Genomic DNA, 26,944 nt, shown 5'->3' with positions numbered 1-26,944 from the left:
GTCGTCACTGAAGTTTCCTGATCCGCTGCTGCAGACGAGCTGTGCGCCACAAAACACCCAGCGGCTCCAAAGACAGGAAGAAAAGAATGCTTCATATTCGGATCTCACAGTTGGAATGTTTTCAGCGTGGAGACACAGATGGACAGATGGAGGAATGAAGGGTAAAAACACAGAAACACTGCCTGGACATCAAACCGGGAAGCGCAGGAGGACGGCGCAGTGAGGACAGATCTCCCAGAGAGGCTTCAGAGCAGATCGGAAGCTCAGCTGGACAGAGAGACTGAAAGGAGTAGAAGAAGAAAAAAAAGGAAAGAAGAAGAAGAGAAAGAGAGGAGGGAAAATGTTTAAAGTTAAGCTGTGTTGTCTGCAAGTCTGCCGACCCCACAACAGCTGCAGCAAATGAGCATGAATTGAACGAAGGATGAATGTGGTTTGGGATTTATCTGTGATTTTGCAAACATTCATCATCTGCACGGCGTCAGGTAAGAAGAACAGAGCGCACAGTGGGGCTTTACATCAGCAGAACAACATGAGGATGTAGGAGATGCATAGAAAAGTCAGTGCAGAGAAGAAATGAAAGGTTTCTGGAGGTAACAAGGAGTTAAAGAAGCTACAGAAATATCATGCAGCGATAGAAATGGATTGATTTACGTGTGACAGCTGGTTGAATTAAGTCCCCATGAGATGTAGTTTGTATGTGCACAGGAACTTACAGTGTTTATGTGTCAACAGGCTGTTTGCACACAGACAGAACATCAGTCACTGCTCTGCTGCAATTCAAAGCCATTGAAATGATTCAATTCATACACACACACACACACACACACACACACACACACACACACACACACACACACACACACACACACACACACTTTAAGACACACATGCAGAAAACAGTAGTACTATCCTACAGTACATACAGTAAACCCCACATGCACAGGCGGACTGCCACACAGTATAAATAGTTAATGGATATCACTGTCAATATGTCACAGTGTGTGTCAGTGTTTAGTCAGATGTGACACTCAGTGATTCCCACAATGGGATGAGTCAAGACTTCCTACTCATCACTGAAGCTGCCAGATTCACTTTCTGAACACAACACGACTGTTGGAGAGCTGAGGAGGCAGGTCACGATTGAAGTGGACCAAAAAAAAATCAGGATTTTGCTGGATAATCCACCAAATATGCTCATAAATCTGAAAACTTTCATTTAATCTTGGTCTATTTATAAGGACAATGTTCAGAATTAAACATTTCTGTCAGCCAGCTGGCAAATGATTAACTGTCCTCCTTTAGCAAGATGTTCTCAAACCAAAATGGTACCAAAGCCGAGTGGAATAATGATTCACAAGGTCCCTGCCTGCAAAAATTAAGGATAATAAAGTATCAAATACTTCAACGGATGACTTAAACAAGGCACTCATGGAAGATAATAATGATAACCTTTAATATCATATTCTCAAACTGCATCTAAAAGGTGGACAGGCTTCCTGGTTCCAAAAGTGAAGCCAATTCTTGATGCCTTCAACTTGCATTGTTACAGATGTCCAGCAGGGGGCGATTCCACTTGTATTAAAAGGAAGGCTGAATGCATAGAAGTCTTTGAGAAAATGGTCCTACTCCACAGCTGATTTATTCCCTCAGTAAACATTTGAGTGAAGAGTTTGATTTTGTGAACTGTGGTCCCATTTTGAGTCAAATAGACCACAAAGCAGTGAAGCATCCAGAGCGGGGAGACCAAATAATGTAGTTATATTCAAGTTTGTCACTTGTGGTCTCCAAAAACCAAAATGGTGACAACCTAAACACCACAAAAGGCCTTAATGACAAATAAGTTTCAGAAGCCGTGTTCACACATGCACCAACTCCCCAAACTTCCTTTTTTTGGAGAGCTGCATGTGTGAGCACAAACAGGAATTTTATGACTTTATGAATATTTTCCTGCCAGCTCTGTTGTAAAAATTCCACAAGAAGTTGGTTTAAACCGATGAGCAGCAAGTCATATTCAGGAAAATTCACCTAGTAGTGGGGTCACTCAACTCTGTCTTTCTTCTTGCGTTTAGACATAGCAAGAACATTTCTGAAGTGATAATGTGAAAGAGGCTCTATGGCCAAACTCCACCAGATTTGTGTCCGGTCTTCCCCCGATCCGTCACCGGAGGTGATAGGTTTCAATTCTAGTCAATGTGTTAACTTCCACTGGATCCGCTCTGTTGAGTTCTGGCTCCGTCTCTGATCCGGTTGGTCGGAGCCCTCTGGATCAGATACAGTACGCAAGTCTTCTTTTTTTGCTGGATGCTGAAGCATGGCGTATAATTCTTACCAGAGCAGATTGAGTGGTCAGGAACCAAAACAAAATTAAAAAATCCGGTAAATTTTCAGAATAAAACATTCTGTGTTATTGCCAGATCTTTTTTCTACGACAACAAACCGTCATGAAGAGAGAAGCCAAGCCTGGAGTCAACAGGTCAGAGGTTTTCAGAGGACGATAAAGACAACATGGATGAGAGGAGGAGTCAGATAAATGTTGATTCAATAATTTCCGTGGGAAAACCTTGGTCACATGACTCCAGCTGTCCGGCAGTCCTTTTCTGTGCTGCGTTCTGAAAACGCAGCTGATGGGTGTTGATGGACGAGAGAGCACGGAACCGGACTGCAGCAGGAAGTCAGATGTTAGACCAGGTTGTCCTGAAATTTTCTAGACATGATCATGAGTGCGTAAATCGTTATAGAGGCAGCTATGCCTGCTCCTTAAATAAATACAGTTTGTGGTCTTGGCTCGAGATTAAAAAGCGTCCTCAATGTAAGAGCGTCGAGAGTTGTGCAATGTCCTCTCCTGATTACCCACCACAATCCAACATTATGCATCAGAAACATTAAAAAGACATTAAGGCTGTCCATTTGGTGGATTTGGACTCAATGTTAAAGGGGTAATGCTGTCATTTACTGTAATACAGATACTCTTCAAGTTTCTGCTCATTACAAAAAGTATGAAAGCAGTAGAGTCTTAATATTACTGTGAAGAAGATTAGGGCCACTGGAATAAGAAATTAAGGTGCAATTTTTTTTTATTCTGACTTTTCCCTTGGTTTTTTTACTTTTTTTTTCTAGCATTCAGGGAGTAAAAAGTAAGAAATCTGAGAAAAAAAATAGAATTCTGAGAAAAATGTCAGAATTTTGAGAAAAAAAGGCAGATTCTGACTTTAATCTCAGAAAAAATTATATATATTGCACCTTAAAAAAAATTTCCCAGTCGCCCTAATCCTCTCCCGTAGAATATGGTGTTCTTATGGTAAAGCAACAAAAAACTGGATCCTACAATTCCTGTAACGCTGCTACATCACATGTTTAATTCAGTCTGCTGATCAGTCCTTAATGAACAGAATCAGTTGCATTTCTTCACAAAGTAGCTAAAAATAACATCTACCTGAACCAACTCCAACAGTTAATCCTGCTTTTACAAAAATGCATGATAGAAAACGCCTTCATTAAATATTACTGGTTAGCTTTGCCAAACTAAAGTAACACTTGGGATGAAGAGTATTGCCTTGGAACGGAGTGCTTCTTCAATGTGGTGTTGCTTCTTGGCTGTTCGATTCCCGTCACTTGTTTCTCTCAAACTGAAACACTCAGATGTGCTTGTTGTCCCCAAGTGTCTCTGTTTCAATGGAGCTGCTGGATGAAACCTACAGGTTTGGCTGTAAACGGAGCTACTGCACCATCACCTGCAGCCCTAGGACACAAACACATTCACAAACGGGGCATGCAGGAAGAGATGCAGACCCTGCACAGGGTCCGTGCATCCCGCATGAACTCATCTCCATTCTGACCTACTTTAAAGTTTCACAACAACTTTGTTCAATCCTATGAAAAGAAAATCAACTGCCTTGTTATTGAAAAAGATGAGTTGAGAGGTTGAAATTATATGAACATGAATGCACATTCAAAACAAGGTGAGGCTGTTATGGTGCTTCTTAGCTTTGTCTAAAGATGGGGAATTTATTTCACCTTGCAGGCCTGTAGTCGTCTCTCCTTTCTTGGTGTGGTTCAATGTCAACAAGGGGAATGTAAAAACAAGGAAAATAAAGAACTCTGTATACGTCTCTCCTCCTGCAGCTCAGCCTATTGCATCCAAGCTTGATGAGGATTGGTGGTCGTATAAGGACCTTGTCCAGGGAAGCTTCGTTCCAGGTAAGAGATCATCACCTGCCTCACACACACACTAGAGTGTCAGAACCTATAGAAAGAAAAACACTTCAACATTGGATGGCTGAAAGCGGCTGTTTTTATGAATTCTCTTAATATCCTTTCAAACCTGTTTATTTCTTTAGTCTTGCATAGATCTTGAATCAAATATTGCCCTGCCTATTTGAAGCTACTGTGCTGAGAACTGTACTTCAGTTTAAATAACTGAGTGTGCATGGAGCAGTGACTTGTTTTAACCTAAAGGACTTTGATGGTCGATGGCTTAAGTTCGTTGTCATTGTCACTTTTCTCAGCTTGTGGTTGCTGCTGAATCTCCTGTGAGCTGCTGGCTGTGTTTCTCATCTGTCTGATACAGCTCAACTCTTCCCTAAATACTCTGTGAGCGAGTGAATAAGTGGTTGAGCATGAATGTTTTCAAATCAAACTAAAACCACCTTTCTGGTTTCTGATGGATGAGTGTTTCGTGCGAAGCGGTGCAGCGGGAAGCATTCTGCAGGCACGAGTGTCTGTGCAAACCTTGTGAAGGCAATTTAATTAAATTGTACAAAGGAAGGTCAACACTGAATGGGAATATATTAAATGGCTGTTGCTAAAAAATGCCATCCATAAATGGCATCAACAATTAGTAAAATGGAAATCTGAAGGATTACTGTAATCTAATTGAGGCTCGATTGTGCATTACCGTTTCCTGTATTGTGAGTTGGCAGGGTTTGATGAAACCATATAAAAGAGAATTCTGTGTTCTATAAACCTGGACTCTATGTGGTGTGTATTTTGTAGTGAGTGATGGGCACAGTGGGTTTTGTGTTTGCTCCAGTAGATTGCTCTAGTCTGCAGCAGTAAATCAGGCTTTAATAGTTGCAACGCAGTCTTCAAGGGAACTTGTGATCAGTCAGAGACGGCTACTAAAAGTTGTTGTTTTTGTCACTGATGGGCTCAGATTGTCATTCTAAATGTCTGATAACATTTCATAAAGGATCCCTACAGAGAAAGACCTTTTTGTCTAAGAGGATGATGATTTATTTTCAACAGAAACAGTTTAAATCAGGTTGAATCAGTTAGGTCTGTTTTAAAATGCTCTGCAGGCTTTATACTTGCTTTCAATCAATGGCATTTCAACGAGACACTGTAAAAACTATTGATAGAAATCGTGTCATAGCATTAGCTGTAGCTCTAAACTCGGAAACTGTACCTCAGAAAAATTAGTGCGATAACTTTTCGCTACCAAGCTGATAAAAGAAGTCCCGCCCCGTCTTGATTCTGATTGGTCGGTGATCAAGAGGTGACATTGATGAGCTTGGCAGTTTTCCAAATGTTGAACTATTGAATAGAAAAAAGGGCTTTCCACCGTAAAACACAGCGTTAGTGGATGTGGCACCTTATACAGTCTGTCTGGTACCTCTGTTCCAATGTTACATGTATTATGGCTAAAAAATAACCCAATTTTTTTTTCACAGGTGTTTTAAGAACCCTCATTTCAGCCTCTGTCTGAAACGATTAATTTAGCTGCTGTGTCTTTAAAGCTGGGGTTGGTAATCAGATTTAGATACACTTTTTGTCATACTGGTTAAAATGATCTTTATGTCCTGATGGCAATCATTACATGATGTGTTCTTAAAAAAGAGTGAAAAAAAGCTGCTATCTACAGCCGGAGTAAACCTGGGAAAACACTAACCAATCACAGTTTTTTGGCTCCCCAAATTTTTAACCAATCAAATCCCGTCCAGCCATTCTGCCCTCCTCCTGCGCGTACATTTCCCCGGCGTGCACTCCTCCGAGTCCCCGTCTCCTGCCTCTACTTCCCCTGACTCTATTTACTGCCCCTCTCGCTCGTCCTCGGGCCTGTCCCCTCTGACCTGATGAGGTGCTTTGCTCAGGACCGTAGTCCGGATCAGAGTCTAAAAAGCTCTCACCAACAAGCAGAATAATTAATGACGTTCAGTAAGTCCTACAGAAAATATATATGTACTGTAGCGTCCGTCCGGACGCTGTAGGGATGACGAGCCGATTCGTGAACACGTTGAGTTTTAATAACCGGTCACTGTCGGCCGTGATCACGCCAACCAACAAAGCAACAATCAATGTTTGAATGAATGAAAAACTTCTCCTCTCCTCTCTCCCACTCGCACACTCTACACCTCTCCTGATGCCTTCACTGACCGTCAACACTGTAGGAATTAAGAACATCTACACTGAACACGTTTAACAAACAGTAGAGCTGTTACAGTATTATATGTGTTATGCGTCGGAGTCCTGAGGAAAAGCTACATTCAAATTCATGCTGGTTTTCCGAGACTACCAACCCTAGCTTTAAGGGTCCACCGCTCCACAAACCCCCTGTACTCTGATTAGCTACCCCCCTGAAAGCCTGTCTGGGCAGAGTTATGGACACACCGTAGAAATACGGCCCTGCAAGTTAGGAGATCCTGACCTCATCACTTCAGCAAGTCTCGTGAAGATCTCGTGAAGATCTCGTGGGATTTTAAGAACAGACCATATTGAGCAGTTTACACACAAATTCAGGGATTACTACATCATCTGCATACCTAGCGTTTTGAAAATATGCACATGTTTAGTATGGACTTTCAACATTGTTATTTCATATCTGTGTATGAATTATAAGAAAACATAGAACCGTCTCTTTAAAGCCCCCAGACTCAAAAACAAAAACAGTCATTTCAATTCACAGAGCACAGGAGTTGTTGCTCTGCCACTGCCTCTATTGGTTTGTTCGTTCCATATCTACAATCCTTAAAACTCATGGTGTAATGTTGTTAAAGAGTTGGGCCATCTTCTGAAACCAGAAACAGCTGTCACTGTCTTAAAGCCACCAAACTCCATTGACATAAACAGCATTTTTACCTCACAGAACACAGGAGTTCCTTGTCTCCTACTGTGTTTGTAAGTTTGCTTATGTGTTGTGTGAAGTAGGTGTTTTAAACAACGAGTTTAGATCCTCCTGTGCTCTGAATCGTAAAATTAATTGTTTTGTCGGTTGGTTTTGGTGACGTTGGAGAGCATTTTGATGGTTGCACTGCCTGAAGAAAACAGGTGTTGTAGGAAACATATATGCGGCGTTGTCAGAGTTTTAGTTGGCACACTTTGATCAGGTGAATTTGCTCTTCAGGATTAGGTTGTAGTCATTCCATCTTGTTTCACAGCTGCAGCCTGGACCAATCCCAAGGAGAGATCTGTCTTTAGGACTAAACATATGTATAAATCTGACCTATGATATACAATCCTATAGAAGGCAAGAGCAGCTTTGTCACCCTTAAAGTTCATTGATGTAGCAAAAATTGAATGACTGATGCTCGGTGCTAATGCTGTGTGTCCATGCAGGGAGCAGAAAGTGAGGGATTGTAGGGTAGACGTTCATGCAGGAGAGCAGAGTTTATGTCCTGTTGAAATCTGGTTAATGTTAATAACCACAACCTTTTCCCTCCATTTCCCTCCCTCATACTTTAAACACTTGTGCAGACTCTGTGGAGAGACTTTACTGCTCAGGTTGGTGCGTTACGATCTGTACGTGTGCTGATGGAATTTGCAAGAAGGGCAGTAATCAGACTGTTTACCTCTAATGACACTCACATACACTTGTACACTTTTTACTGCCAGGATGATGATGTTACCGAGACACTTGCTGTGAATGGAGCTCTCCCTGTTTTAGAAAGAGACTGACATATCTGAGTGTGACTGTGAGGGTTTTTTAAAGGCCGTCTCGGGTGTTTGAGTCTGACAGTAACTTCATCACATCAGTGAGCGCAGCCTGCCTGTGAATACCTGCATCTCCTCTCACACTACACCTTTCTGCTCGCTTTGCTAGTGCTGTGCCAGCACACGAGAAATGTCTGCTTCAAGCTGTTTCTGGGAATGAGGAGGGAATACAGTCAGCACAAACAGATAGAAAGATGAGGATGATAACATAAAACTCAGGTCACTGTTGGGTGTCATCTGATGCTTATATTTCCTGTGATCACCTGTGCAGACGCATGATGTTCACAGCGATCGGCTGAGATTAAAGGGATGAAACTTTAGAGGGAAAAATAGGGATGGATGTGCGGCAGCCTCGGAGCACAAACAGAAATCACTGTTCCCTCTCGAGTGAGATGACCCAGGAGGAGACGCAGCACAAATGAGGCAGCCTCGGTTTGCCACAAACACAGAGGAGCTCCGAGTGAAAGATAAAAGCAGGCAGAGAGGAAGGAGTCTGGCGACAACACTGTGGTTTGCCTGTGAGTTATCACTCTGGCACCATAAAATATGAAACTAAATATAACACAAGATACAGCATGCACCACAGATGCCACGAACAATGAAGAGTGTTTGGCAGGCTGAGATACCAGCATGCAGATCTGCGCTTCTTATTTCACAGGTTCAAAAGCAGCAGCGACTGAGAAACAGGAACACCTCTAGGACTACTCCAGTCCAGGTCCTGTAACCCCCCGCTGACCTGTAATCCCCTCTGAAATGGGAAATAGGAAATCAATCAACACTATTCCTGATACTCAATCCTCATTAGATGAAGATAGTTCAGCTATATGTCCCAGAAGGTTCATAGAGAAGCTCAGGGAAGCGCCCTGTTCTTATTCAATGTGAGGTGTTTAATCAGACGTGTGAATGCCAGCCCAACACGTGGTCCCCTTTCTTGAAGTCTTTCCTCATGGAAAAACTGAAGAATGCATGTTCAAATCATTGTGGATGAAGTGGATTTGCTTATCCTGATCAGTTTTCTACCGATCAATACTCCTGAGGCAGAGATTGGAATGTATGTATGTTGTGGAATACTTTATTTTAGGTGTATTTATTTTGTGGACACAATAAAACTCAGTCCCTTAAAAATCTGACCAATACATTATTCATATACCAAGTAAATGAGGAAGCTTAAATAAAGACACCATTGGAAGTATAACAATAATTTGCCTTTACTGGATGGCGGGATCTCATTGAAGAGGGTGCAACAGCCTCAAGTGGCACCATTGAGTAATTCAACTCTTTAAAAAGCTATACCAAAAAGAGGGACATTTTACTTACATGAACCAAACAATGTGCATTAAATGCATTAAAGTTAGCTAATGTGGCACCACCCATTGGTTTGTAGACTTGTTTGAAGCCTCGCTTTAGCATTAGCGTCATGAACCGTCCTCTCCTTCACGGTAAGCTCTGCAAACTCTTTATCAAGTGTTATTCCATTGTCAGTATAGTAAAAGCCGAAGTGGGCCCAGACTTTAGATTTGAAATTCGACGGTGCATCTCTTTCAGGTGTTTTTCTCTGCTGCTAATCCTCCGCCTTGCACCATTTTCTTTTTCTTCTTCTTTTGGTTTCCTCTCAAGGAGTACTCTACCGCAGCACCCACTCTTATTCATGCTAAGCGCCATCATGTGGAGGCTTGAAGTAGAGACTCTGTAAATCTAAATTGTAGCAGGCTTCTGTGAGAGAATCTCTTTAGAACAGCTGTATGTTTATTGTTTAAATATCGATATTTGGCGCCAGTGTATCGATAACGTATGGCAAGACGAAATATCGCGATATCGTAGTATCGATATTTTGGCACATCCCTACCAAACATGAATAAAATCATTTGCGCTAATGAATTATATTTAAAGTCAATGTAAAGACACAACTTCGGGTTGGGCGGTGCGGATGATGCAAATTGGGCTACACAAATGGCGCAATAAATGTGAGTGACAGCAATTATTAGCGCAAATTAAGTGAATGAATTTGAGAGAGTTAAAAAATCTGAACTCAAGCGATTTGTGCCGCGATAGCCAATCAGCGTGCAGATCCTCTGGTGATATATGATGATTACATACGGACCAGCAAAGGTTAACTCATCTGAAATACATGGGACAAATGGATTTTATCTCTGTGTAGCTTACCCAAACTCTATCTATCTATCTATCTATCTATCTATCTATCTATCTATCTATCTATCTATCTATCTATCTATCTATCTATCTATCTATCTATCTATCTATCTATCTATCTATCTATCTATCTATAAAATTAGCACTGCCCCCTTAGCATAAATGCTTTTCTCATTCAATGTTGTTGAACTCAACCTTGTTTGACACCAACAGACTGAAGTGGCGATTGTAGGAACCCGAGTAAACACAAAACATTCCTGGGTATGTATTCCCTTGAACAACGCAACTATTTGCTTTTGGTGTGAACGCGACATAAGATGGCAAGTGTCCAGGCTGTCTATCAATGTTAAACTGGAACATAGACTATTCGTTTTTTGGTAATGATTCAAAATGATATAAAAACCTTGTCACACATGTAGCAGACTCAACCTAAGTACATTGTACGAGGACTTCTAGCAGCTGAGATCATCAGGTGTCGTATACTCGTATGACTTCATTGATGAGGTTGAAGTCGTGTCCTTTTCTCTCCTGTAGAAGTTCGTCTCTCTCCTCTCCCCGTCTGACGTTTCTCCTCCAGTCTCCCCGTCTTTCTGTGCGTCAGCCTGTACAGGGCGTCAGGTTCACTCTGCAGCTGTAAAGTTCTTATGTATATTTGATCACATGTGCGTCTCCTCTCTCTTTTATCTTCTCCCTCCCCTCTCCTTCATTCTCTCTCATCTCTTCCACATCTCCGTTCCTTTTTTTCCCCCTTCTCCTCACGGCTGGTCCACTTTTCCTTGCTTCTTCTTTTTTTTTCTCCCCCCTCATCCTGCAGCATCTCCTCCTCATCCCCTCCCCAGTCGACCATCCTTGTCTCTTTATTTTGTTTCCTCTTTCATTTCTCCCCTCTGTTCCCTCCAGCTCGCTCTTCCTCCCAGCCTGAACGGCCTGGAGATGTTGCTATCATTCATTTGAACTCGTTCGCGACTCGAGGCCCATTTAAAAGCTCAGAGGAAATCTGTGCTCTGATGAGGCTGCGCTCTTACTGTGAGCGTTCACCTGGCATGTGAAAAACAGACAGTCAAAGGTTACCTTCTGATGATCTCGCCAACATAAACAGAAATCCTTGCGTCCTAACTTCCTGCCAACGGAGAGACGATTTTAAAGAGAGAGCAGCACAGAGATCAAACACTCTAACCGCGGTTGATAGACTTCCGCTCTGTGCTTGACCGAGTAAAAACCTAAAACCTTTTTAGCTGGAGGATTGTTGAAAATCATTTCAAGCTCTAAACGAAAAACTGAACAGACAAAAACATCTTTGGTGAAATTTAATGGATCTGATCTGAATCATTTACAACTAATGGTTTCACATCCCCTGAATAAAGATTCTCCTGAAAGCCCAGAAACCATTTTCCATCTTAAGTAACCTGTTTTTTTGGAGTGTTGAAGTGTTACGGACTGCCCCAGGTAGAGGTATGAATTAACATAATAGCCAGCCGCAACATGAAGAGTGAAACCATAGACAAGATTGAAAGGAAGGGACTTGTTCTCATGAATAGAAACAGGACACTGGATCAGCTCACCTGCATGCCAGTCTGCCGTGTTGTTCTGGACGACATGGCGGTGAATGGTGAGCCCAAGCTTTGTTTTTTTTTTGTTAAAGTTTCTTTTGTTTCGTTGGGTGGGATAAAATTTAAAAGATAACACACTGGGATCCTATCTCACCCCCCATCACTTACTTTAACTCTCACCGTCCCGTTTAAGCTACTAACCATAGACCTTTCTGGAGTCCCCCGTGCTCCCTTGTCTTGTAGGTTCCTCTGAGGTCATAGGAACCATAGACAGCCTGCTGCTGTGGACGTGGCAGACTCCAAATGCTAAAACTACTGCTATATGTCTCATCAATATCATCTCTCTCTCTCTCTTTCTCTCTCTTCATTTCCTTTATCTCTCTTTCCAACCCCAACTTGGTCGAGGCAGATGTCTGTCTTACATGAGTCTGGTTCTGCTCAAGGTTTCTGACTGTTAAAGGAAGTTTGTTCTTGCCTCTGTAACTTGCTAAATGCTTCCAAGTGCTCATGGGTATTAAGATGAGATCAGACTGAGTCTTACCTGTCTTGTTGTTGGGTCTTTGTTAATAATATAACAGAGTACGGTCTAGACCTGCTATGTTTATAAAAGCATCTTGAGATAATGTTTTTTGTGATTTGGCTATACAAATAAAGATTGATTGATTGATTCTCCAAAGCTCATGGGTATATTGGTAGTTGATTCTTGTTGTAGTTATCCCAGTCAGCGTCCTCATCACATCACAGTTGCAGCCCATCACCTCAGTCTTGTGATGTAATTTAAAGGAGACCAAACACCTTCTTTCCCACATAAGAACCAGTCCCAATGAACAGAAAAGAAAGGAAAGGAAGAGGAAGCTTCAAGTATCTATCACTCCTAACAGAAGTAAATGAGGTCCTCTCTCCTTCTCTGAGTCACATACATTTATTTTAAACCCACTTACATCAAACCTGAAGGAACATCTTATCTGCACCTTACATAGTGTCGTAACAGCGTGCAATCGTCAGCATATCGCATCACATCCTGTAACAATGGACGCACTCTCTCCACGCAGCATGCGTCAAACTTCTGTTACGTCATGTAAACAAACCACTCTGCTATCAGCTGGAGACTTTCTGGAGACGTCAGACATGGAGGAGTATTTTCTGTCTTCCTACATTTGCACATTATAAATAGAAAAACAGGACAGCCCTGGTGTTAACACAAGTTGAGGCACTTCACTTCAATCACAGATTTCTATTAATGCACCTCTATCTCTTCACTCTTTTAAACAAGCTCTAAAATCAATGAATGTTTTCAAACCGGACACTCCCAGCGCCATGATGATCTCCGCCCTGACAGCTGCCACTTCATGCGGGTTTGGAAATGAGGAGGTATCATTCAGGTGACTTCACCTGAACCAGCTCTCCTTGTCCATGTCTACCAAGGCGAAAGGTGTGACAAAGGAAACAGCGTCCAAGTCAAAACATGCATCGCATCACGTTGCTTCATCATCACTTACTGCCTCCTCCTCAAATATGAAACATGTGATTCCACTGCCGCTGTTAACTCGCACGGCATGCTGCGACGACATTGTTGAAACCGAGTATGTTCTTTTTGGGTGTTTTCCTCAATCATGCTTCCCTCGTCTTCTGCTGCTTCCCTGCACATTTAAACAAACTGTACTGCAACCATGATACCTAAAATAGACTTTTTTTTGGCTGCCAACTGGTTAGACTGGATTGTTTATTCCCTTCAGACTTGCAGGTTCTTGGCTGTCTTGGTGCAGCAGACTGAATAAACTGTCAAAGTGCCATTCTCACATCCGGAGTATTTCTTTACAACACAACTTGTCTGCTGGGCGTCGACTGTGGAAGAAACCTCAGAGAGAGAAAATACTTCTATTTTTGATTCGGAAAGGCCGAGTGTTGGAGGGAATGAAGAGCCTTATAAGAATTACTGATTCTTTCTCAACAAACATCAGAACTGCTTACCCTCCGTCTATCTTTTCATCACTGTACATATACAATTGTCTCTTTGTTTTTTGCATCAAAATGAGAAAAATGCAAAGAAGCGAGTTAGACCGTGGTGACAGAGAACAAGCGAGACAGCGTGTTCGTGTGGTTTCTCTCACACTGCATGTGTTTCTGCGCCGCCTCACAATGAGACAGAGGGCTGAAGCTGAAGAAGGAGAGCTAAGAGAAGAAGGCAGAGAAAATGAAGAGGAGAAGGTTGGTGATGAAGAAGAGAGGAAAAAAGACAAGCAAGAGCTCCTACCCTTTCTTACCCTTTCCTACTGATAGATCTTATTTCTGTGGCCCTGTGTGTGTGTGTGTGTGCGTGTGCGTGTGTGTGTGCACTTCTGGCCTTAAAGAGAGAAAGAACAGGATAAAAGAGAGGATGAGGAGGAGAGGAAGAGCTTAGGGGATCAGTTTGGTCTGTCCATTGTTCAGCTCTCTTCAGTAAAAAATGATTACAGAGAAACTTAGAGAGAAAACCTGAGGAATGAAAATTTAATGTGTTCTGTGTTCTCTGCCTCTTTTTCGCAGATCCTCTGGACTCATAAAGAGGCTTCTTTTTGTGATGTTGTGATTTTGCTTTCATTATGTCTCTCAATAACTTATCTTTATTTCTCGTGGTGTGTCAAGGCTGCCTGCTCAAAAAGCCTGACTGGGTTTATAAAATTCAACCTCTTCATCTCACAGCGGACCTTAAGCCACAGTTTATAGTTTTAGTCGTGCCAGAAGTCCCAATTATTTACGAATGTAACAGTGATATCTGTTATAACTGGCTCGAGTGGCAAACAAAATAAGGGATGCAACACAAAGGAATGAAGTTATGTGTTTTATTTTATTGAAAATCAAAGAGAAAAATACCTGAAGATGTGGAAACAAACCACTGAGGTGCTGCTGCTAAAACAGGATGCAACACTGATGTAACGAGCACACATGAAATTTCCAGAAGCTCTGCCACAAAATGTTCAAAAAGGTGCTTATTGATACAAGAGGCGGAGGGAGTCTCTGGAGGCAGAACATGGCATCAAAAGCAAGCCACAGTGAAGCAACAGAGCCCTACTTGATAGTATAATGACAGTTTTTACATTTATATCAATGCTGCGTGTAGACCATAGACTGTATAAAAAGTTAACGTAGTACCTATGACGTCACCCATCTGTTTCTGAAGCGCTGTTTTGAAGCCAATCGTCGGCAGGTGCCATATTGGAAATGCTGAACAAACCTAACTTTGTCCGAGCTAGTGTGAGGTAAACTGGCGGGCCTTTAGCCTTTTTGTTAACAGCTACAGGGTGCCCACCTGTCAATCAAGTCAGGCATGAACTTATTTAGGCGAAACTTGTAAGTTTTATATCTTCAAAACTATGATTTATAAAAAAATTTGTCCCCCATATAGTGTGTGTGGAGAGAGAAATTAGCTATTCAGACCTAAACTGTTTTTTAAACCAGGCTGTAAACATGTTTATTGTTGCTGCAAAGATCGTCTTTTTTTAATGGGTGTGTATCATACTGTATAAATAATGGACGTAGTATCCGTGACATCACCCATCTGCTCCTAAGCACTGTTTTGAAGCCAATCGATGGCGGCAGCCGTATTGGAAATGTGGAACTCAACCAGTCAAAGTGTGACATAAAGAGGCAGGGTTTGAGCCTCCAAGCCAACAGCTATGTGTTCTCAAGTCAGTCATGTCCTTATTTTGGCAAAAACTCGTAATCTTTTTTTTTCGTTATCTTCTGAACCGTCCTGTTAAAAAAAATGCACCCCCCGTACAGTGTGTGCCGATAGAGAGATAAGCTACATCGGGCCAAGCCGTTTTTTGAACCATGCTGTAAACATGTTTATTAATGCTGTCTTTTTTGAATTGGTGTCTATGTGGTTTCCGGTGTTTCTGCAGCCAGCCTCAAGTGGATTCTCGTATTGCAGTTTATAACACTTTCACATGGGCTTCATAGTTTGAGACCGGAGGTTGCCGCTTGGTGTTTATGTGGTTTCCGGTGTTTCTGCAGCCAGCCTCAAGTGGACGCTTGATGAACTGCAGTTTTTAGCACTTCAGCATTGGCTTCATATTTTAAGACCAGAGGTTCTCCTTATTGGGTTCTCCTTCTTCAACCATGGATGTTTTTAATCATCCTGTTATGTATCACTCTTCAGGGTTTGCTCCAGTCACATGATACAAACGTGATCACCAGTTTCCCTCTGTGAATTTCTCCAAGTATTTCCTGGTGTATTCTCAAATCAGCTCTCAAGACTTTGCGAGAATTTTAGGAGGTGGGCTGGCACGAAAGAGTGAAGGCAGGGTGACAATTCCAGTTGTTTGTTCTCACGTTTTGTGCACATATGGATACGACTCTAGAAGAACATCTTAACTTCTGACAGCTGCTGGATCCGAACATTGATAAAAAGCAGCCTGAGTACATACAATATAAATATACAATTTATATAGATATCGATGTAAATATGCTTCAGAAGGAGGGAGAGAGTCACAGAGTTATTAATGTGCAGGTGAAATCAGCTGTGATGACAGGTGAGCTTTGGACTTACACAAAAGGCGTCTTCAGACCACTAACAAAGCAAATATCAAGCATTTCAGAGAATGCAAGAAGAGTCCTGCAAGTAAAAAACAAACACTAACATATTAATAACATCTACACAAAGGGCAAAAAGGTAGCTCCTGTAACAGATAAATTCAGAGCCAGCCCTAATTTGGTGCCCTAGGCAAGATTTCAGCTGGTGGTTCCCCTTGTTAGCTATTAGATAAATTCAATATCTGCTTCAGATCATTTTGTTTCACCACAGAAATAGTTTTTGTGACTATTCCTGAGGAAAAAACCAACATTGATTCAGTAATAATGTAGTACATTTCCTCCTCAGAGCAGTGCAGGAACATCAGCTTAGCCAAAATGTTTCCTAAGCCTTACAATCCTACCTACACCATGCACACATATCTGCTCAATGAGGACTTCTTCTACAAAATGAGTGCATGACATAAATACTCCAAGGCAAGTGTTAAAAACTGAAAACTGATGCTAAAAACTCACCAAGTGATGGAAAATCCACATTTTTAATAGCTAACTAAGTACACACAGATGTCAATGAAAATAAAGGTCTTAGGTCACTTACAACTTACTGTACTTCACAAAAAAGAGAGTATTTCTTAACACTTGAATGAACTTTTCAAACTACGAAATAACTCACATTGGATCTAGCTAATGATTAGGAATGAGGTTAGACAAACAACACTATCATCCATAACGAGCTAGCATAACAACAACAGATCAATAACTGATTCCCTCAGCACTTTTCCTCTGTCTTTCACACATTTCCCTCCTCTTATTTTCTTCTTTATCAACCCTTGACTCCTGAGGCCTTTGTATTTACTTTTTTTTTTTTTTTACATGATTGTTTAAAAACCTGATATTAATCACTCTTTGGTGTCACTCACTTGTGGTAACTCGCCTGCCCTCTTCCCGTCCAGCAGGGAACAAGATAAAAGGGCCTTTTTAGAAGAAAGGTGATGTGGGTATGTTTTCTTGGCTTCTTTTGAAACATTACTAAATAAGAACATGACAATGATATTAGATAAAATTATATTAAGATGTAGTTAAACACACTTTTTCTTCTCATTATTTTCAACTTTACTGCCTCACTCATTTCAGGCTCCAGTGGCGCCCCGTATGGACATCCAGCACCCCTAGCATTTGCATAATCTGCCTATGCCACGAGCCGGCTCTGTCTAAAAGTTAGAACATTTGTAAAAATAGTTAAAAAGAAACAATAAGAGATAGCTGTTTGTTCAGTTGGGTAGCATATGGATTCAGTTTTAAATTATAGACACCTGATTGGCTTAAACCATACTTGACATGGGCACTTTTCAGCTGTATTATCTAGATAAAATTAGAGGTTGACATCTGCTAAAACCAAAATTGAATTGATCAAGACTTTTACTATGGTAACAAACTGTACCCCGATGACTCTGCTAAAAGACAACATTTCCTCCTTTTTTTGAACACTCTATTTATACATTTTACAACAAAACAAATTACACAAGATATAAAAAAGTATATGAAAAATAAATCGGTTACATTTAAAGGAATTAAGTCTATATAAATATGTATATATTTGTATTTATATGTATATATGTTAAAAAAAATACACTTCAGCTGTAAGGTACCAACAATAAATTACTTGCATTTGTTGGAAAGGAGATCTAGGAAAAGGAAACATTTCTAAATTAAACCGTACTGGACCGAATATAGAGCTCTGTGGAACTCCACATACAATGTTACCATCCTTAAAAGTCAAATTTACACCAGAGAGGTGCAGAAAATGTTCTCCTCTGCTTGGAATTTATATATTTGACACCTTTAATGTCTCCACAAAACACAATCAGACACCAGCTCAAAGAAAAAGCATGGATTCATTTTGATAAGAGGTGAATGTAATCTGCGTTGAGACTGATGTTCAGTTCAGTCAGAGGAAATCAAAGTTGAATTTGAAACGTCTGCTGTGTCTCCTTTCTGTCCCTATGAGAGAGGATGCTTGGAGACGGTTTTCAGCCCACTCTGGGAAGAGACGTGAAAAAACAGACTGTATCACCTCCGGCAACTTACATTAATGTCACACCTCGTGGTGTTATTGTTGTGTGTGTGTGTGTTATTTGTGTGTTTTTCAGATGGGGGCGTTTGTCTGCACAGGATGTAATATCGCTGCTGTTGTTGTTTGTTATGAGTGTATAAGCGGTTATTTCTGTGTGTGTCTGTGTGTGTTGTGGGTGTGTAATATCACAGCTCAAGGTTGTTATTTGGGAGAGCTGCAGAGTAAGTAGGACACAGAGCTAGTGATCAGAGGAACCTCTCTCTCTCTCTCTCTCTCTCTCTCACACACACGCACTGTTATCCGAGTATCTTTCTCCCCTCGTCTTTGTCATACAGTTTCCCATCTCCGTCTGTGTCTGTCTCACTATTTCTTTTTAATATCTCTCTCACACACACCCCTGCAGAGACTCACAGGCCACAGGAGGGAAGGGAAAGAGGCAAAATTGAGGAAGAAATGGAGAGACGAGGAGGAAGAGGAGGAGGAGGAGGAGGAGACGACATTCCTCCCACACAGTAGAGGAGATATGAGCAGTTTAAGAAAGGACTACAGGAGAGGTAGAGGGACACTGAGACGGCACCGAGAGAGGAAGAGAGAGCGAGGAGAATAAAGTTATTATACTCCATCTCAATAATCTCCTGATATCATTACACAGTCGCATTCTCCACGCCTCATAGCCGCTTGCTACATTTCTTGCAATTACTCATGGCGGTAACGACGTTAGAGCTAATGCAGGCGGTGATTACGCCGTCGCTGCGATTTGTTCTTATTTAGCCGAGCCGCTGCCGCAGGCTGCTGCCGCTGCCGCTGTAATGGATGAACACGTGCTGGCCCAGACGATATGTTTAGGGTAGTTAAAAATTCCAATGAATTCATTAAACGCTAATGTGGCAGAGCGGGCAAGAAGAGGAGGGGCCAAACAGGTACAGAGTGCTGACAGGTAGATGGACGGGAGCGCAGGTTTATACACATTTTAGCTGCAGCTTCTCACTTTGGAAGACCAGGCTGGGTCCTTTAATCTTAATTTACACAATGATTCAGACATCAGAGGTTACAAGAGGTGATTTCTTTATTTCAACCTTTTTAAAAGAAAATGTGATAATATGCTCCAAATGGAATTAAAGAGAAGGAGTTTTTGTTCTGTCAGCACAGCTCCTGTTTAAGGAAACCAACAGGAGTTCTTGCAGAAACCATGTCCTCTGTGTAGCTGTTACCCTCTGAAGAAGTGGTCGCAAGAATCACATACTTTGGATACTACCAAAAGTCCTACAGGGGGCGCTGTTGTAAATCAGTCATGTTACTGATACTATAGTCCTCTAAACCCAAGGTAATCCACCTGTAGTCTTTTGCAGATTGTCACTACTTAACAGTGGTGGACAGTAACAAAGGGAATTTACTTGAATACTGTACTTAAGTACATGTTTTGAGTATCTGTACTTTACTTGAGTATTATTTTATTTTTTAGGGAACTTTACTTTTGACTCCACTACATTTCTATCAGTGCTCTAGTTACTCACTACTTTTGCTTTAAAGTTGGCTGAAAAATTTTCTTTTCTGAAATCAGATCCCAAAGACAGTAAACTGTTCATGTACTTGCATTTAGTTTGTCCAATTGCAAATGTCATCCAGATCAGTTTGTTCATTTAGTCGTGCTGATGATGGCTATAGCTGAGAAGGATGATGATTCTCCACCTGATCACCACGGCCATATTTCAAACTCACGTTTGATGGTTCTGAAATAAACAAAGATTCGTATTGTTGTAAATTTCTAATCTGTTTACCACATAAACTTCATCACAGCCTACAAAACCTCACCACCTGAGAAAGCAAGTTGATCTCTGTAGCTAACACACCTGTTTTATTCCAGATGAACATTTTAAACTTGTCTGTGCTTGTAGTAACTTAACTAGTAACTATATTTCATGGTATACATTTTAGATATGAAATAAAGTTTTCTTGATAAACAGAATGTAACAGAATGTACACCCATGCATTCTTGACTGCACTCATGCTGTGTTAAAATACGCGTTGAGATATTTTAAAAAGTACTTTGAATACTTCAGTATTTTTAAAAGCAAGTACTTCAGTACTTTAACTCAAGTAATAATCTGACAGAGCAACTTTCACTTGTATTGGAGTAATATTTGACCTGGAGGATCTATACTTTGACTGAAGTAATGAAGCTGTGTACTTTGTCCACCACTGCCACTTAAGCCTTATTTAAACTTCTGCGTTGACCCTACGCACCAGTGGTCGATGCGGACGTGAGCACTACTTGTGCGTTGATGTATCCGCGTAGCTATGCAGTACTACACCGAAACACTAGAGGGCAGTGTTGTCTCTATCATTGTTGGGGAGCCTGTTTCCTGTTCCGCTGTTTCCTGCTTACTTTTTTCACAGCAATTACGAACATGCTATGTTAATTAAGAGCTGATAAATGTTGTTGTTTTTCATACAGCAATTATACCAATCACAGGGTATTCCAGACCACGTCAGTTTGACACGTAGTTTGGAGGTGGTGCACATCAGGCTAGGTGTGTAGGCTTCTGTGTTGATAAAGAACTACACAGATCTACGGTGTAGCCTATGGCGTAGATTCGACTGATAAGTATAATCCAGGCTTTGGTTTCTTTTTTCAGTTTCATGCTCTATTCACTGTCCTATCCTCCCAATGAAGGAATGAAAAGTCAAGGAGGGACCTAGTAATAATATTTTATCAGGTTAGCTTTTCTGGTTAGCAGTTAGTAGAGGCAATGAATTAAAAAAACATATTATAGAAACGTCCCTGATGTTCATGACTGCAGTTGAGGGCTGTCGGTCTCACAATCTGTTTAATCCTCCCTGTGAATAAGACTCTGAGGTACTTGAACTTGAGGCAAAGACTCACCCCCCATCGGGAGGGTGTTGGCTTAAAATGTGTCACTAAATGTGAGCTAATTTCTGCTTGGTCGCATGTTTTAATCTCTTTTCTAGTTATTGACTTTTTCTTTCCTTTGTGTTGAATGAAGATGACCTCAGAGTCTTTTTTTAGCTTTTTTATTCTTGAATAATCTGAACTGACCCAGGATGAGGGATAACATGAGAATAAGAGTTTAAAAAAGAGCTCCAGCTCAAACAAACACATGTAGGTCATATAAAGCTGTTTGTTATCTAACTTCTTGGTATTTGCTCTGTATTTGTTCTCCTGAGAGAATATCAACACAACACAATTAGATCCGGAACACACACACACACACACACACACACACACACACACACACACACACACACACACACACACACAGAAACACATCAGGGTTTTTACTATGACTGCTTCATGTGTGCTAAGACTGTCTGAGTGAGTTAAAAAGCAGGACCAGTCCAGTAGCAGACACACGAGGGACTTCTTTCTGTCACGGAGCTCAGAAGGTTGAGGAACGAGACAGTCCTTCTCCGCTCCTTTTGCAGACGCCCCTTCAGAGAAAAAGCGTCCCACCGCTAATTTCAGATGCCGAGGGAGCGTCGAGCCACTCGAACCACCGGGGGCACCCACAGGCGAGCAGAATTTGAATCGAGCTCTGACATTCGAGTGCAACTAAAAAAAAAACTCTAAGTCTGAGCTGTGAGGCTGCTGCAGAGGTCTGCTGCTCACTGCCTACTACTGCACTCTGAGAATAAATCATACAACAGAAATAGGGCGTAAGAAAAGTGGCGACCTGTCCCTCTTACTCTGCAAAATTCCAATTTTGTAGCAGAAGTGTGCAATAAGGAGCTCATTTGATCATGTCTGGCTTCAGTATGTGTAGTTCCAAAGATGTGCACATAACCAGAACACAGAAAACATTTTTAACAAGTCTCTCAGGATATAACAGTGAAGACTCTAGTTTAGTGTGAAGGGGTTGTCGACATAAAAAGTGGATGTAGCCCCTGTCACAACATTTGTGGAGCTCTGTTTTGTAGCCTCGAGTGTGTCATTGTTTCTGTCACCATCTTTTTCTGGGGCCAGAAGTGACCATATTTGGACATGAGGGAGCTTGAGAGGAGCATGGTTAGTGAGGTGCATCAATAATCTCTTTAACTGTGAAATTAATTTTCATTAATATTCATTGTGATGCTATTTTACTGAAATAAATACCAGCTTAAAACAAAATGTACTGTTCTCACTGAAACAATAAACAGCCAGCACTGTGGTGTCTTTTAAAACGAGCTAAGGCTGTGGTGACCTGTCAATCATAGGTAGCCCCGCCCTAAATCTTGCCTTGCTTTGTGATCTATTTACAGTTACAGTTATGTGCCCTCTTATGTGAAATCAATCAATCAATCAATCAATCAATCAATCAATCAATCAATCAATCAATCAATCAATCAATCAATCAATCAATCAATCTTTATTTATATAGCGCCAAATTACAACAAACGTTATATTTAGACACTTTTACAAACAGAGCAGGTCTAGACTGTACTCTAATGAAATGATTCATTAAATGATTAACAAAGACCCAACATAAAGACAGGGTAAGACTCAGTCTGATCTCATCTTAATCCACCATGAGCAGAGCACTTTGGAGTATCTAGCTAGTCACAGCTGCAAGGACAAACTTCCTTTTAACAGGCAGAAACCTCGTGCAGAGCCAGACTCATGTTAGACAGCCATCTGCCTCGACCGAGTTGGAGTTGGAAAGAGGGATAGAGGAGATTAAGAGAGAGAGAGATGATAGTGGTGAGACGGATGGTTTACGCCTATTGCAGCATAGAGCTGGTCTAAGCCTGAGCCCGCCCTAACTATAAGGTTTATCAAGAAGGAAAGTTTTAAAACCAGAGTTATGCTAAAGTTGGGGCAGTTTTTACAACTCAATTAGGACTGTTTTAAGACTGCCCTTTTCTCTTGCTGTTTAGTATTTTCCGGCAACCTTTGGTATTGAAATATGAAGCCCATGCTGAAGTGTTATAAACTGCAATACACACCAAGTCAAAAAAGACGATCTTTTTTGGCCTGGTTCAAAAAATGGCTTGGTACTACGTAGCGAATTTCTCTATCGGCACACACTGTACGGGGGAGGAATTTTTTTCTAAAGCGGCGGTTCAGAAGATATTTAGATTACGAGTTTTGCCCATTTAAGGACATGACTGACTTGCCCGACATACGGGAACACTGTAGCTGTTGGCTAGGAGGCTCATGTGCGGTTTTCTTGGACTGTAGAAAAGGAGGAGAAACCGATAGAGCTATGTAGAGAGGAAGAATGTCTTTATGACGTGTCCTCCCATTCTCACCATCTGGTGAAGAAGGGAAAAGGTATTGCCTTGCAGTTAGAGACCCTGCAGAGCCCCAAGTCTTTAGTTGATAAGTACAAACTTGCTGGCATGTTGCCTTTTGATGTCTCCATCTAAAACGAATGTATCAGACATTAGTGTCCTGAAAGCGTTTCCATGAAGTTCTGTACTGCCTGTACTGTATGGAAGGCTTTACTTGGCTCACTCGGATGCGGCCTCTTCCTTTCTTCTCTAAAATTTTTTTTTAATCTTTACAAATCCATGCCCACACTTTATTAAACTGCTCTCAGATTGCAACTCAGTGGGACCAGATTATACACAGTGTGGGTACGGATTTTTAAAATGAGATGACATATTTACATACAGCTCCTTTTTTTTCCTCAGCTGACACCAGAGCGGCTCTAAATAGGACCATCATTTAATAAAGGAACATCAAGTTGTATTGAAGAATACTTGAAACTAAAGACTGAGATCATTAACGTATTAGGAAAATGTTAGTGAGGGAATAAATCAACTGAGAAGAAGGCCAATTTTTCGCAGTCGCGCCCTTGTGGCAAAAAGAAAAACTGCAGGTTCAGTGCATTTCTTAGTTGACCTAGGAATGGTTTTTTTTTTGTGAACAGTCTTCTTTTGGAATGTACATATTGTGTGAACTTTTGTACTTTGCTGTGTTAGTTTTGATTGCCCACTTTCAGTAGCTCCTCAAACTTAAGCTAACTTGCATAGTGGCCAATTGTTTATGGCCGATTCTAGGGCTGGGCAATATAACATCGTCATATAACAAATGTTAGATAAAAATGCAATATATTTAAACCTGTAATTACACCCCCCAACCACTGGAAAGAGAGGGGCGCTAATGTGCCTTTAACGCTAGTTGCCACCCAACATTAGACAGAAGAAGATGACGGCAATGAACAGCCAATGATATGTCTTTGTTGTCAATTTAAACCAATTATGGAAAATGATCTGAAAAAAAAATAAGAATCTACAAACTAAAACTTCACAGAAATCTCATATTACACAAAAGATTAGTTAGCAACGTCGAAAATGAAGGATTTAAGGAGTTTATCAAATAACTAAATCCAGATACAAGCTAACAAACTGTTCCCAACTTTCACTGAGGACCAAAAATCTACATCTGCATTTACGTTTAAATGAAATAATGATTTGAAACGTATCAATATCGAAATGAAAAATTTTATTGTGATAACATCTTTTTCAATATCGCCCAGCTCTAGACGATTCTATGTTTAACCATTAACTTAGCAACCAATAATATTAGAGTAATTTTAGGTACCCATTCAGAAGTTATTTTAATGCTTCAGAGACAAACAGCTGAAGAAAAAAAAGAGCCAGCATTTAGAGCTGATGGTGTATCGTAAAGAAGCAGAGCTGTCCTCCTCGGATCATCTCAGGCAGCCATGTCAGGTGGATGTCAGGAGGTCAGAGTTCAGGATCAGCCAGGTTTCACCTCTGACTGCACACAAGCAGCTCTGAAGTGTCTGACACGGAAAGAGTCCCTCCACATGATTTAAAAAAAAAAAAATAGACACTGCTGTTACATCACTGTTTGTAAAGCAACCAGAGTCCCCAGACTAAAACACTAATTCAGCCTTGAAAAACACGATGGAGCTGCTCCTCTGCTGCCTTGATTGGTTAGTTACTGTTATTGATTGACACCAAATGCTGTGTTGGATCCAAAATAGATATTTTTCACACAATAACACAAACGAACCAGCCAAGTGAGGCAGCAGTGGATCAGTATCTCTTGCGTTTGGTGAAGTAAAATGACTGTTTTTGTCAATTGAGTTTGATTTGTCTTCAAAGAGAGTGATGTAATGTCTGTTTTTGCTTTTAAAAAAATTATCTCACTCTGTAATGAAAAGATCTTTCTCTGTAGGGAGCCTTTCTGTAATGCAGTCAGACATTCAGAGAATCAATCTGAACCTGTCAGACACAAAAATAAGGAATTATAGCGGATGGAGTTTGATGGATGAAGGATGATTTAGCAGCTGTACACCCTGTCCAAAACATTGTGTACGTATCATTTTGATCTTTTAATGTGCACTCATTTGATAATTAGTAGTTTATACAGCATTAAAAATCCCACTTTCTACTGATATGAATGAGTGAAAGTCCTCAAACTAAACCTGCACCCTACTAAAAGAAACATAAACACAGCATTCAGTTTTCTTTTTGAGCTGTTATCAGTGAATCGGACTCCTGGCTGGATGATGTGTGAGAGCTGTTGTTAAAATGGACTCACAGTGTTGTTGATCTGAAGTGCTGTGAAGATTGTGCTTTGTTTGGCTGTCTGGTAGTGAAGCTGTGCTTCTCTGCAACCCACAGACCTCTCTGTGTGTTACATCACACACCTGCTTTATGCTGCAGTTTGAACCGTGTGAGAGCAAGCTGCACAAACAAACGAGTGCTCTGGATCACAGGTCTGGGCTAAAGGGGTGCCTTGTGATGCCTTGTTATTAAGACAATCTTGTATCACATGAAGAAGATATATCAAAATAAATGCCTGTCGCTGCACAGTTATGATGCTGTATTAATATAAAGGTGTGCAAATACAAACACAGAGAGACTCAGCTGCCTTACCATCTTATCACTCCTCCTGGAAATTACATTGGTGTTCAAACTTTCCACTAAGCCCCCCCACAGGCCTGGAGCACTACTGTTGTCATGTTCTGCCAGCGGCTGCAACTACTACTATCCGCCTCACCGCAGTCATCTCTCTCTTAATCTCCTCTGTCCCTTTTTCCAACCCCCCAAAGGGAGATGGCTTTCTATCATGAGTCTGGCCCTGCTCGATGTTTCTGCCTGTTAAAAGGAAGTTTGTCCTTGCCACTGTAACTTGTGAAATGCAAAGTGCTTTGCTCATGGTGGATTAAAATGAGATTAGACTGGATCTTATCCTGTCTTGATGTTAGATGTTAGTTATTTGTTAATAATTGAACATAGAATACGGTCTAGACCTGCTATGTTTGTAAAGCGTCATGAAATAACGTTTGTTGGGATTGGGCGCTATGTAAATAAAGATTGATTGGTTGATTTGGATTGCTTACGTGGTGCACTGGTTAGCACTTTTGCCTGATGCCATTCTGTGTGAAGTTTGCATGTCCCTCCCTGTGCATGCCTTGGGTACACCGGCTTCCTCCCACAGTCCAAAAAACATTCTCATCAGGTTGATTGGTCACTCTAAATTGCCCATAGGTGTGGGTGTGTGCATGAATGGTTGTCTGTTTCTACATGTTAGCCCTATGATAGACTGGCAACCTGTCTAGTCTATCCTGTCCTGTACCCAATGGCAGCTGGGATATTCCCAAAAACAGGTCAATAAGCGGCTTATGTTTTTCTGATTTGCTGTACGTTTCTACAGTTGTTTCAGACTTTTGCACATGTTAACAAGTTTGCATCATTGCAGAACATTTGAAAGAGATCCTTTGCAGATCGGTACAGAAATCGGGTCTAAATCATA

General features: G+C 41.1%; 1 protein-coding gene across 1 annotated transcript in view; it reads left to right on the top strand.

Annotated features, from left to right (window-relative positions):
* LOC117832338 (carbonic anhydrase-related protein 10-like) overlaps window positions 1–26,944 on the top strand; it is a 74,975-nt gene continuing 48,031 nt past the window's right edge. The window contains exons 1-2 of the mRNA XM_034711430.1: window positions 1–482; window positions 4,123–4,197. Coding sequence (XP_034567321.1) covers window positions 422–482; window positions 4,123–4,197 — 136 coding nt within the window. The 5' untranslated portion in view covers window positions 1–421. The remainder of the gene's footprint in view (window positions 483–4,122; window positions 4,198–26,944) is intronic.

Source organism: Notolabrus celidotus, chromosome 20 (genome assembly GCF_009762535.1).
Source record: "Notolabrus celidotus isolate fNotCel1 chromosome 20, fNotCel1.pri, whole genome shotgun sequence".
NCBI lineage: Eukaryota > Metazoa > Chordata > Actinopteri > Labriformes > Labridae > Notolabrus > Notolabrus celidotus.
The sequence above is the reverse complement of the archived record's forward strand: the minus strand, read 5'-3'. Positions and strand labels throughout refer to the sequence as shown.